Raw genomic sequence first — 12481 nt, forward strand, 5'->3', positions numbered from 1 at the left:
CCCAAAGCAGTCTCTTTCAGCCAGCTGGAATCTATCTGATCCACAAGAGAATATAGCCATGAAGAACGAGACCAGACGATCAGTCTCGTCCACTTTGCAGCTTCATCTGGCCAAGAAATGAAACGTCTGTGACTGACATGTTAACAGGGCAATCTGAGTTTAGTTTTTTATGTGTCATTTATGGTAGGGTTTTTCTGAAATATAGTGAAGTAAAATCTACAATTCTGCCTATGAACTGTATGTTTAGTTTGTTTTATTCCAAGCTAACACAGAACATTCTCACAAAATGTTTTTTTCTTTTGAAAATGATGAACAAGTGTACTTCTGGAAAGTGGCAACATAGTTATTAATAATATTATTAGTTTCTGGTTCTCAGAATTTAAGTGCAAAAATTTTATTAACAGAACTTTTTTTGAATTCCATTTTCTAAATGTAACCTTTTTTTCTAAATGTACAGAGGATTAAAATGTAGCATTCCCATAATGTTTGCAAAATGTTTAATTGAATGATTCCATAATGCTGGCACAAACAAAATTTGCAAAAAATAAAATACAATTATAATAATTTAAAAGCTGGATGTTAAAATAGTTTTTAAACTTCTGACCAGGTTCTTTGAACAATTTTATACCAGTAGAATTAATATAACTTTAAAAATCGTCCTAAAATTTTTGAAAAATATTAGCGCGGTAATGTTATGCAATGTTCACAGAACGTTGGTTTGAATTCCATTTTTAAATGTTACTTGATTTAGAATGTTCAGGTAATATTTAAAAGTACAATTCTCATTATGTTTGCGAAATGATCAAAATTTCACATTTGTCGTAACGTTTGCTAAACAAACATTAATTATAAACATAAAATATATATTCAGAATGTTTTCAAAACTTAAAAATAATGTTTGAACTTCGGCCAATGTTCTGAAAGTTTTAATCGACAAATCTTGAGATTAACAGAGTTAATCTGGTCTTGAAAAATGTTCTCGAAATGCGTATATATATATATATATATATATATATATATATATATATATATATATATATATATATTTCTTTTAGATGTTACTTGTTTTAGGTTGAAACATCATTATAAAATAAGATTTCCATAAAGTTTTTTCCATATGACAAAATGGAACATTTGGTTACATTTGCAAAAATTTAAAAAATTGTTTTAAACATTCTGAATGTTCTCTTAATTGAATGTGAACATTAGCAAAATGTTCTTAGATCAAATCTTCATTGTGTTTCTGGATATTCATATGAACCTTTGCAAAGTCAGTAGAGTGAAAGGTGTGGTCCAGAAGTGTTCTTCATAACAGCCTGGTGCCTTGTAAACATGACATTGCAGGGCTTTGCTGCCGGCAGCTGCATTGATCTGAGTGCGCAGGCATCCTGAAGTACTGGCTCAGTGACATGGAACCTGCACTGTGTATCGATCTGACAGGAAAGTGCTTATTTTAAGCGCTTGGAGACTTGTATTGACTGCTGGATGCAGAACATACAGCTGTTATTTATAGCCTTCTCACAGACCAGCTTTATGAGACACCAACATTTCATTGCTCGGAGGTTGTTCTGTCATAGCTCAGGGGTATTTAATAGAGGCTTATGATTCTTTCAAGTTTTGACATTATTCTTCAATACATTGCGGTTTTCAACACTGATAATAATCAGAACTGTGTCTTGAGCAGTAAATCAGCATGATTTCTGAAGATCATGTGTCACTGAAGACTGGAGTAATGATGCTGAAAATTCAGCTTTGCATCACAGAAATATATAACATTTTAAAATCTATTTAAAAATTTTACTGTATTTTTGCTCAGATAAATGCAGCCTTGCAGAAGCAGAAGACACTTCTTTTTTTGGATACCTCTAAATACTTACCAACCCCCAAATGTTGGACGGTAGTGCATTTCCTGAATTAATTAAGAATATAACTAATTATAAAAGTCGTCCTGTTGTAATAATATAGAGATATTGTGAAAAATTAATGTGGATAGCAGTTCAGATCTTTGAAAAATTGGATAAGAAACATTTGACATCATATATTACGATATATAGACATTTCTCACTGTTTTGTTTAATTATGGGCTTTTTCGTCACGGGGAAACATCTGGGAAGAATTTAGCAAGGATCTCTATTTCCTCTCTATTTAATCACTTTTTGTTCTTGTAATTGAGATATTAAAGCTGGAGTTTTAGGGACTTTTTAAAATACTTGTTTTGTATTTCAGTACTGACTCCCTCATATTTTTAAACGTCAAAAATTTAAATATTGTGACTCTGAAACTCTGTGAGCATCTGGTGTGAGTTTGGTGTGGGACTGTTTGTTCGTTTGACCAATGGTCATCATTTTTGCTCATCACTTCCGCTTTAAAGAGATCTCGTTTTTATTTTACAGTATTGAGGCTTGTGTCTGCTCTGTTCCCTCACATGAACCTGTGAGTGTGTGTAGTGTGTCGTCTCTTTACAGGATTACAGTGTAGGATGTGTGCAGCAGAAGGAGAGCGTGTGGCAGTTTTATCATAAAAAGAGAGGATTCAGAATAAAGAAGTTAGACCTCATGCAGATTACATGCTTTTCATATTTTAGGCAGGGCAAAAAGCACTCATCTGATTGAACCCCTTAAGTGAAAGAGAGTGACATCTCTTTTTTTTATAAGACTTTATTTGAATTTACTAGCTTAGCTAATGATTCATAGTCATTAATAAAGCTTTAAGCTATTGTATCCGGTTGTTATTTAGCAACATGCTCACAAACTTATAATTTTAAAGTGCAAAATGTTTTTCAAAATTCACATCTGTGGAGTGTCTTTAAATCTAAATTTAAAATGTCTATTTTAATTGCAAATAAAATGTTGATGCATTTGGATTACACAGTTTTAAATATATATATGCATATATATTGGTCTATGTATATATTAGTTTATCACTATCATCAGTTTAATACATTTGTTTCAATCCCCTAATCATTCAGTCTTGCTTTTCCATAATAAGCCAGATTTATGGATTTGTTTTTACAATGAACAGATTCGTGCTGATTCTAAACAATTTTGAAAATATGATTATTGACATAAAATAACAGATGCAAAATATGCCAGGATTATTTTTTTATGTTTTAGGGGAAAATTGGAACGTCTCTTTAAACCGTGTTAACCACAGACCAGCGTTTAGACACAAACAAAAGAGCATTTCTCAGTATGATTGTGCTGTAAGTGAATATGATTCAAAGTTACAGTTCTGTGCTCATTTACACACATTTACATAAGTTCACAAGAATAATACACAATTATACTCGCACACGTGTGCATATGCGTGCACACACACACACACACACACACACACACACACACACACACACACTCCCTCGTCTAGGAAGAAGGTGCCCTTGGGTTTGTTCCTTCAATACTTCAGTGTGTGGGTGTGAAGCTTGAGCTCTCGTCTGTGTGAATTACTGTAGCTACCATCAACTGACTGCGCACACACACACACACACACACACACACACACACACGCACACACACACACCTGGGGAACATGACTTTAGGCTGCTAGTTTTGACATTTAGGATGGATTTTAGTTAACTGCTGTCAGAGCAGGTGAAACGATGAATGGATTTGAAATGATTTGCATCTCATTTATGTTTGTTCATTTGGCAGATACTTTCATCTAAAGTGAATCACACGCATTATCTTTTTATTTTTATTTTTAGAAGCAGTCTGGTGCCAATCTTTTATATTAATGTCAGAATTAAAGTAAAAGCATGTATCTGGTCCTACTTGAGAAGTCAAGGTTAACTTGAGTTAATAACATCTTTGATTTAAACATCATTAGCTAAAATACTGCTAGAGTTAAATTTGTGTTGGAGTCAGTTCAGAATGCCTGATTCAGTGAATCACTTTGATTAAAAACTCAGATTCAGTCTCTGATTCATTTCTGTTATCACTAAAACTGTGCCAATGTAGAGCAATTTTTCATGTTAAAATGTTTAAGAAAAAGGTGTGATTATTGCTATTGATGCATATAAATGAAGATTATATTGTGCCCTGATTTCAGTCCTGTATTAAACATTTCTAATGAAGTTTATTCAATAATTCCAAGAAAATGCATACCTTATACCATTAAAATGATTAAGGTCAATAAGAATTTAAATGTTTTTTAATATCTGTTTTGCTCACCAAGTCTGCATTTATTTGATCAAAAAAATACAGTAAAAATTGCTAAATAATATTAAAATTAAAAATAACTGGGGGACTGTCTTACATTTTAAGTTAATGCTGTTAAATAATTAATAATTAATAATTCCTTACATTTATATAGCGCTTTTCTAGACACTCAAAGCGCTCACATAGTCAGGGGGTATCTCCTCATCCTCCACCAGTGGATAGAGAGGGAAAAATGCATTTAAAAAATAACTTCTAACGTAGGCTATTCTTAGTAAAAAAAATAAAAAATAAAAAAAAAGTCATTGTTGGAGATATACAAGAAAATAATAATATATAAAAATTGTATATTATAAAATGCAAAGGCAGCACTGAAAAGGCCAGTACAAAAAACATAATTTATTTCTGTGATGCACAGCTTTATTACTATTTTCATCATCATTCCAGTCTTCAGTGTCACATGATCTTCAGAAATCATCTTAATATACTGATTTGCTGCTCAAGAAACATTTCTGATTATTATTACATATATATATATATATATATATATATATATATATATATATATATATATAAAAGTTTTTGACAGGATACTTTATGAATGTAAAGTAAAAAAAATAGCATTTATTTGAAATATAAATATGTTGTAACATTGTAAATGTCTTTACTGTCACCTTTGATCAATGTCCTAGCAACTACCCATTATCACCCATAAATTATTAGATTGTCTCTTCAAATTTTTACAAATAATAATATAAAAACAATAATTTAAATATTTTATTAGTGAACAGAATGTACGTTTTAAATGTGATTTTTGTCTATTTATTAATATTAGTAAATTAGTATTAATAATAATGACATACTGCCAGTGTTATTTTAATATAATTGAGATATTATAGTTTTTATTAATATTTTTTAATTTGTTTTTATATTTCTGTTTTCATTTTAGTTTTAGTCCAAGTTTTAGACATTTTGTTGTGTATTTATTTTTTTATGCCCATAGTTTTAAATCTTAAACACAGCATGCGTGATATTATTATTATTTTATTTTTACAGGATACTTTATAAATGTAAAGTAAAAAAACAACAGCATTTATTTAAAATCTAAATATTTTTTTACAAATGTCTTTACTGTCACCTTTGATCAATTTCATGCATCCTTACAGAAGAAAAGTTTTAACTTCTTTTAAAAACAAAATCATTGTAAACTTTTGAGTGCTCGTGTAAATGTTGACATATTGAAAATGACTATTCCAGCATAGTTTGCGTGTATGTGTGCAACACTAGTATTGCATGTTGTTTTTTGGTGTATTTCTGCTTGAATGTAATTGCTCTGAGGGTTGATCTTGGCTCGGCACCATCTGTTTTAATGCTGCGTGTTTCTCAGTAATGAGGCGCTAAAACACCAGCTTGTTGCGATTAGCAGCTGGTCAGTTATTCTCTCTGTTGAGGACAAATGCACAAATCCAGCCTGCTTTCGTTATGCACTGACATGAAGAGAATCTTGACTAGAAACCGCTTTAACCTTGTTTATTAGACTTGCAGCTATTCTTTTGCACTAATTAAAGATTCCCTCAAGAGCTCATTATGACACTAATTTGTTTTGTGCTGAAGCTGAGCGATAAGTAATTGTAATCTAGTTGTATTTCTGCATGAAATATATGATACCATGAGTGAATGATTTGAAGTTTGCTACATTTAAAACCTGCATTAAATAATCACATTGAAACTCTTATACTGTTAAAAATCAAACCAACATTGATTGATTAACTTGAGGAAAAGCAGTTTGATATTTATGCGATTGTTTGCATTCAAAGCAAAATGTATCGTCATTTCAACATTCTGGGGTTAGTTAAAAAAAAAAGAAAAGAAAGAAATTAGTATTTTTATTCAGCAAGGATTCATTAAATTGACCAGAAGTGACTCTAAAGATATTCATGATGTTAGAATATTTTTTTTAAATAAATGCTGTTCATGTTAAGGTGCTCATGTTGTCCCGATACCTGTCTAGCACTGACTTTTTGTTATTTGATTTTAAAGAGAAAGTGAAGTTACACTGTCACATCTGGTGAAGCTTTCAATATGAAACTCAAAAAAAAAAAAAACCATAGCCTTTGTTGAAGAACATGAGTCGGTTTGATTTCATGGAGAGGCAATGCTGCTATTGGCTACATTAATACCATGGTAACTGGATTGTAATTGGATTACTTTTTCATTTCCTAATAGAAAATAAAACATCCAGGGCCTGGATGAAAATGCAGCAGTGTCCTCAAGCAATGCATATGAATGGGAATCATATTTCTTTGTTTATCATTAGATACTCACTTTTTATTTCAAACCTGTATGGAGCTCAACACACTGTATGACAATGTCCTAGCAACCACCCATAATCACCCTTAAATGATTAGATTGTCTCATCAAATTTTTTCAACTAATAATATAAAAACAATAATTTAAACAATTTTAGTAGTAAATAGAATACACATTTTAAATGTGATTTTTGTCTCTTTATTAGTTTTAGTAATTTAGTATTAATAATAATCACATACTGCCAGTGTTGTTTTAATATCATTGAGATATTATAGTTTTTATTAATATTTTGAAATTGTTTTCATTTTTTATTATAGTTTTAAGACTTTAAGACAGCATGTGTGTGGTCTGAGTGTGTCTGTATGACGGTCAGGGACAAATGCATCTGTCAGTGACACGCATCCATTGCACCTGTCACCCTGAGACAGACCTTCACACTGACATCTCTCTCTCTCTCTCTCTCCACACAGAGGAACGATGAGGAGGCTGTGGTGGACAGAGGAGGGACTCGCTCCATGCTTAAAGCTGGACTGGAGAAGGAGGAGCTAGAAGGTAAATACATACTAAGAATTTAATCAAAATCATGTTTTTGGAGATATTTTAAATCTATAAAATATCATACGTGCGATTTAGTTTTTTGCTGTTCATTTTATTTGTCTTGCAAGTATTAATTTATTTGCCCCAAATTCTAAGGCATTAACATTCTAAAGTTTTTTAGAAGAATTTAAAGGAATTCCTGGGAGGAACTGATGAAGTTCATAATGTTATTTTGAACATTCTATTCATCAATCACTTATGGATTATATATATATTATATATATATATATATATATATATATATATATATATATATATATATATATATATATATATATATATATATATATATATATATATATATATATATATATATTTTTTTTTTTTTTCATGGATTTTCTAACCGATTCTTTCATTGTCCCGTTGCTGAAGTCTAGCATCAGTTAAACAGCTTCCAGTGTATTAAATGAGCAGCTGTGATGCTTCATCAGTCATGTACAGATGTACTGCTCGGCCTCTCACACACAATAATAACCAGCTGTTTCAGAGCAACTTCATGTTAGTCGGAGAGGAAAGTCTGTGGGTGTGTGTGTTTATCTGCCTCTGAGATGTCATGAATAGAAAAGACTGTGGGAGGACGGAGAGCTAGTATTTGAGAGCATTTCACGGGGGAAAAGAGCAGCTACTGGAAGCAAGGATGACGTCAGCCCCTATTTTTACATCCTACTGTGTTTGTTGGTGAGAAAGAGGCAGAGAATAATTACAGTATCCAAATTAAAATAATAAATGGGTCATCAAGTCTTTTAGTGTCTAAACAGAGGCTCCATGTCCTACACACGTCAGAAATAATCACACACTCTTCTGTTTATGTTTGTGCCTGCTTTATTTGCATTAATTGTGAACATGCATCTCTAATTTTAGCTGATGAACTTGAAGACCTCATGTCTTGATGAGTGTAGGTTTCTTTTTTTTTAGCGTTCATATATTTTCTATTGAAGCAGGATGATATGTTTGTATGTAATTGTCAGGTGTTTTATCCAAAGTGAGCTCATTTTGTCAGATCGTAATTAAAAAATAAATGAATAAAAAATAAATAAATGTATGTTACAGATGTGTAACTTACTACTAACATTGTATAATATTTTTAATAGTGATAATAATATTTTTTTTATGTACATTTTAAATATTTAGAATTTGTCTCTTTAATATTAATTGTCACAGGTGTGTAGCATACTACTAATAATTACTATTACTAATAAATATTTTATATAATATTTTAATTATAATAATAATTATGTTTTTGTAAGCAAATAGAATTTACATTTTAAATGTGATTTTGTTCACTTTGATATTAATAATATAATTATTGTTATTAATATAATTATTAATTATATTAATCTAATAACTTTTACATGGGTGTAAAAAAATTAGTAAAAGTATTTTAATAATATAGAATATTTTCTTTTATATCATTTTATTTTATTAATCATTTACATATTTTAAGGTAAATAGAATGTCTGTAATATTAATTTTAACATTAATTGTTAAGGGGATGCACTTTAATATCAATATTATAGTATTTATTTTGTAATAATATAATATTTATTTAAGTAAAAGAATGTGCATTTGGAGTAACATGCTAATAATATTATATATTATTTTATAATATTAATATTAATCATGAAAATACTTTTAAAAGTAAAGAGAATGTTTATTTTAATTGTGAATATTAATTGTTGCATGGGGCCTAATATAGGCATTAATTGTATAATAATTATGTTAGATTATATTTTAATTAATATTTTAATATATTTAATTTGATTATTTGGAAAAAGTCAACAGAATGTAAATTTTCACTTTTTAAATGTGTATTTATTTGACTTTATATCTAACAGACATTAACTAAAAGCCACAATGTTGATTTCATGAGGGTTATGAATATACTATGTTTGGTCAAGAAAACATCACTAGTTCATCACTCAGCATTATAGTGTGTTGACAGGATGCAAATGCAAATGTGAAAGCTGCTTTTCAGGTTTCAGTCTTCATGATGTGTGACAGCAGCAGGCAGATTCATATGGAGTCAATTTAACACCGTATATATATATATATATATATATATATATATATATATATTGCAAAAGAAAATCAAGTTTTGCAAACGAGAATTAAAGTATTGAGGAAAATACATTTGCTTTTTGCGAACAAAAATTAAGAATTGCAAAACATAAATGAAACAGCGCGAAAGCAATGATTTTGCAATAAATATTTTCCATGGTCATATCTATTAATTTATTTGCAATGCTGATTTTATTTTGAGTGTCAGTCTAGTTTGAGCTTGAGATACCATTTTTCCTTTGTGCTTCACTTTTCTGCACGTCACTCTTTGTGGCACTGCTTTGACGTGGGGCGGAGTCAAGGGACGGGGGCGTGTACAACATGACTCCCTGGAAGTGACGTCATCGGCCGAGACGCAGCTCACTGATCCAGGTCCTGTCATGATGAGCAGAGACTTTCGACTGGATCGTTTATTTTTATTCGGTAGCATTTAAACATTCATGTTTTTGTTTTATTTAATTTATTAACAAATGTATATGTGTATTAGCAGCATTTTCTCAAATTAAAGAAGTTGTTAACATAAACATCTGCTGTTTAGGCTATTTCTCTCGATGTGCACAGTTTTATAGCATTAAAATGTGTATTGTTTCATTTGGTTAACTGCAAGTGTAAGTTTAGCCAGCGCACAGAAGCGTTCATTTGAGTCAGTTCGGGAGTTCGGAGCGGGTTCGCGAATCATTTGAGTCAGTTCGGGAGTTCGGAGCGGGTTCGCGAATCATTTGAGTCAGTTCGGGAGTTCAAAACGGGTTCGCGAATCATTTGAGTCAGTTTGGGGATCGCAAATTATTTGAATCAGTTCGGGAGTTCGGAGCGGAATCGAAAATCATTTGAATCAGTTCGGGAGTTCGTAGCGGAATCGCGAATCATTTGAGTCAGTTTGGGATGCTACTGAATTAAAATAAACGATCCACTCGAAAGTCTCTGCTCATCATGACAGGACCTGGATCAGTGAGCTGCGTCTCGGGCCGATGATGTCACTTCCAGGGAGTCATGTTGTACACGCCCCGTCCCTTGACTCCGCTCCCACGTCAAAACAGTGCCACAAAGAGTGACGAGCAGAAAAGTGAAGTGCAAAGGAAAAATGGTATGGCAAGCTCAAACTAGACTGACACTCAAAATAAAAACAGCGTTGCAAGTAAATTAATAGATATGACCATGGAAAATATTTATTGCAAAATCATTGCTTTCGTGCTGTTTCATTTATGTTTTGCAATTCTTAATTTTTGTTTGCAAAAAGCAAATGTATTTTTCTCAATACTTGAATTTTTGTTTGCAAAACTTTATTTTCTTTTGCAAAACGTTAATTTTTTTGCGTATATATATATATATATATATATATATATATATATATATATATATATATATATATGGTGTTAAATTGACTCCATAGATTCACTGTTCAAACATTGTTTCACTGAGTGCACAGGCTGGTGTTGTGAGGATATTACCCACAATTCCATGTAATAATGAGCCCACTTTCAAAACAAATTAATATAAATATAATTTATAGTATATAATATAATATAATAATATTACAAAATGGTAAAAGCTAAAAAAAACTAACACAAAAACAAAACAAAACATGTTTTGCATGGAGGATGTTTTGTGCATAAAGAAGAAAATGTGAGAAAAAGTGGCAAGTTTCCCACTACTTGCTAATTCACTGCTAAAGCGTTTGAGTAGTTGCTAGGCAGTTGCTATAGTGATCTGCATGGTTAGGAGCTCACCATCAAGTCTGATATGGTGTTTAACGAAAACTAAACTATTAAAAATCATTTTTGTTTACTGAAATAGTATATAAATGTATAAAAAGCTACATCTTCAGTAAATCTAATTTAAATACAAACAAATTAAATCAAATTTAAATGTAAAAAAAGAAGCAACTAATAAAAATGGCAAAAGCACATAACATGAATGATACTTAATTACGTAAATATATAAAATACGTAAAATGATATAAATAATAGTATAAATATTATAAAAGTATATAAATAATACTTAAATAACACTGTTGTTCGATAATTTAAAGCCCAAATAAATAAATTTAGAAGGATTAAAAACTAATATGAATTTCAAAAGCACATAACATAATTAGATGAAACACCAATTTGAAAGGTTTTCTAAAACTAAATTAAATAAAAGTAAAACTGACATAAATTAAACAAATACGAATCTAGGCAAATAATAATAAAATAATGAAACTGAATTACATTTATAAGCACATAACAAACTTAACATTAATATGGAATCTGAAAATAACACTGTTTTTGACCATATTGTAAACATTTAATTACTGTATATTAAAGGTGTGTAGCTGTGTTATGTTTTCAGACAGATGATATATAATAATATATTATAAATATATGCTATGTTTTCCCAGCACGTAAATTAAACTGAGTGATGTCTGTTATTTAAGCCTTGTTAAAAAGATGAATAACTGTATGGGTTAAATATGTTTAGCAAATGTAATTATTGAACCAAAAAATAGTACACCAAAGTGTTTCGAGTCAATTATCCACTTCAAAACCTAGACAGCAGGTTTCATATGTTTAAGGCAGCATCTGTTTCAAAAAGTAGGCACTGTGTAATTATTTTATAATTGTGCTTTATAATTCATAATTATGAAGGAAAATTATTCCAAATGAGTCACAGCATAATTATGCAGCTTTCATAAGACTGAAAACTAAAGCAGCACTGCATTTATGGAAAATACAATCCCATCATGCATTGCAACTCAGAGTCATTAAAAAGAAAACCCATCCAGGAATGAACACAGTTAATTATAAATGTTGATTATTAATGTTTGATTCAATGGTGGAAAATATTACTTAAAAATTGTCTGAAAAAACTTTCTTTATTATTATTATTATTACAAAAAATAGAAAACAGAAACATTAAAAACAAAAAAAAACAAACAAAACTGATGAAAGTACATAACATACTTAAACTTAAACTTGAACTAAAATAGAAAATAAAAGCTAATGCTTTAATAGAAAAACAGAACACATAATAGTATGTAACTGTTACTAAAATAACACTTATTGAAATAAAGCTAAAATAAAATATGAATATTAGATGAAAAGATGAATAAATGAAAATTTGATTATTTTCTTAAAATAATTAAAAAAACCTATATAATTTAAAATAACTAAATAAAACTAAATCAAATAATAATAAAAAAAATAGGAGTAATAAAAAAGTAATAAAAATGACAAAAACACAATGTATTACTAAATCCTAAACTAAAATTTAAATGAAATCTGATATAAAAAATAAAAAGCAAAAACTATAAATACTATAAAAATAGAATACTATAATACTAAAATAAATAGAATACTACAAAAGAAATAATACAGGAATTA

The 12481-nt window shown here is 29.9% G+C and overlaps 1 protein-coding gene across 3 annotated transcripts in view; it reads left to right on the plus strand.

The window, feature by feature from the left end:
• The window catches only part of slc4a10b (solute carrier family 4 member 10b), a 70795-nt gene that overhangs the window by 12120 nt on the left and 46194 nt on the right, over positions 1-12481 (plus strand). For all 3 annotated transcript variants that reach the window (XM_026271152.1, XM_026271153.1, XM_026271155.1), the window contains one exon: positions 6935-7016. In XM_026271152.1, the coding sequence (XP_026126937.1) occupies positions 6935-7016 (82 nt within the window). The remainder of the gene's footprint in view (positions 1-6934; positions 7017-12481) is intronic.

Source organism: Carassius auratus, chromosome 9 (assembly GCF_003368295.1).
Source record: "Carassius auratus strain Wakin chromosome 9, ASM336829v1, whole genome shotgun sequence".
Classification (NCBI taxonomy): domain Eukaryota; kingdom Metazoa; phylum Chordata; class Actinopteri; order Cypriniformes; family Cyprinidae; genus Carassius; species Carassius auratus.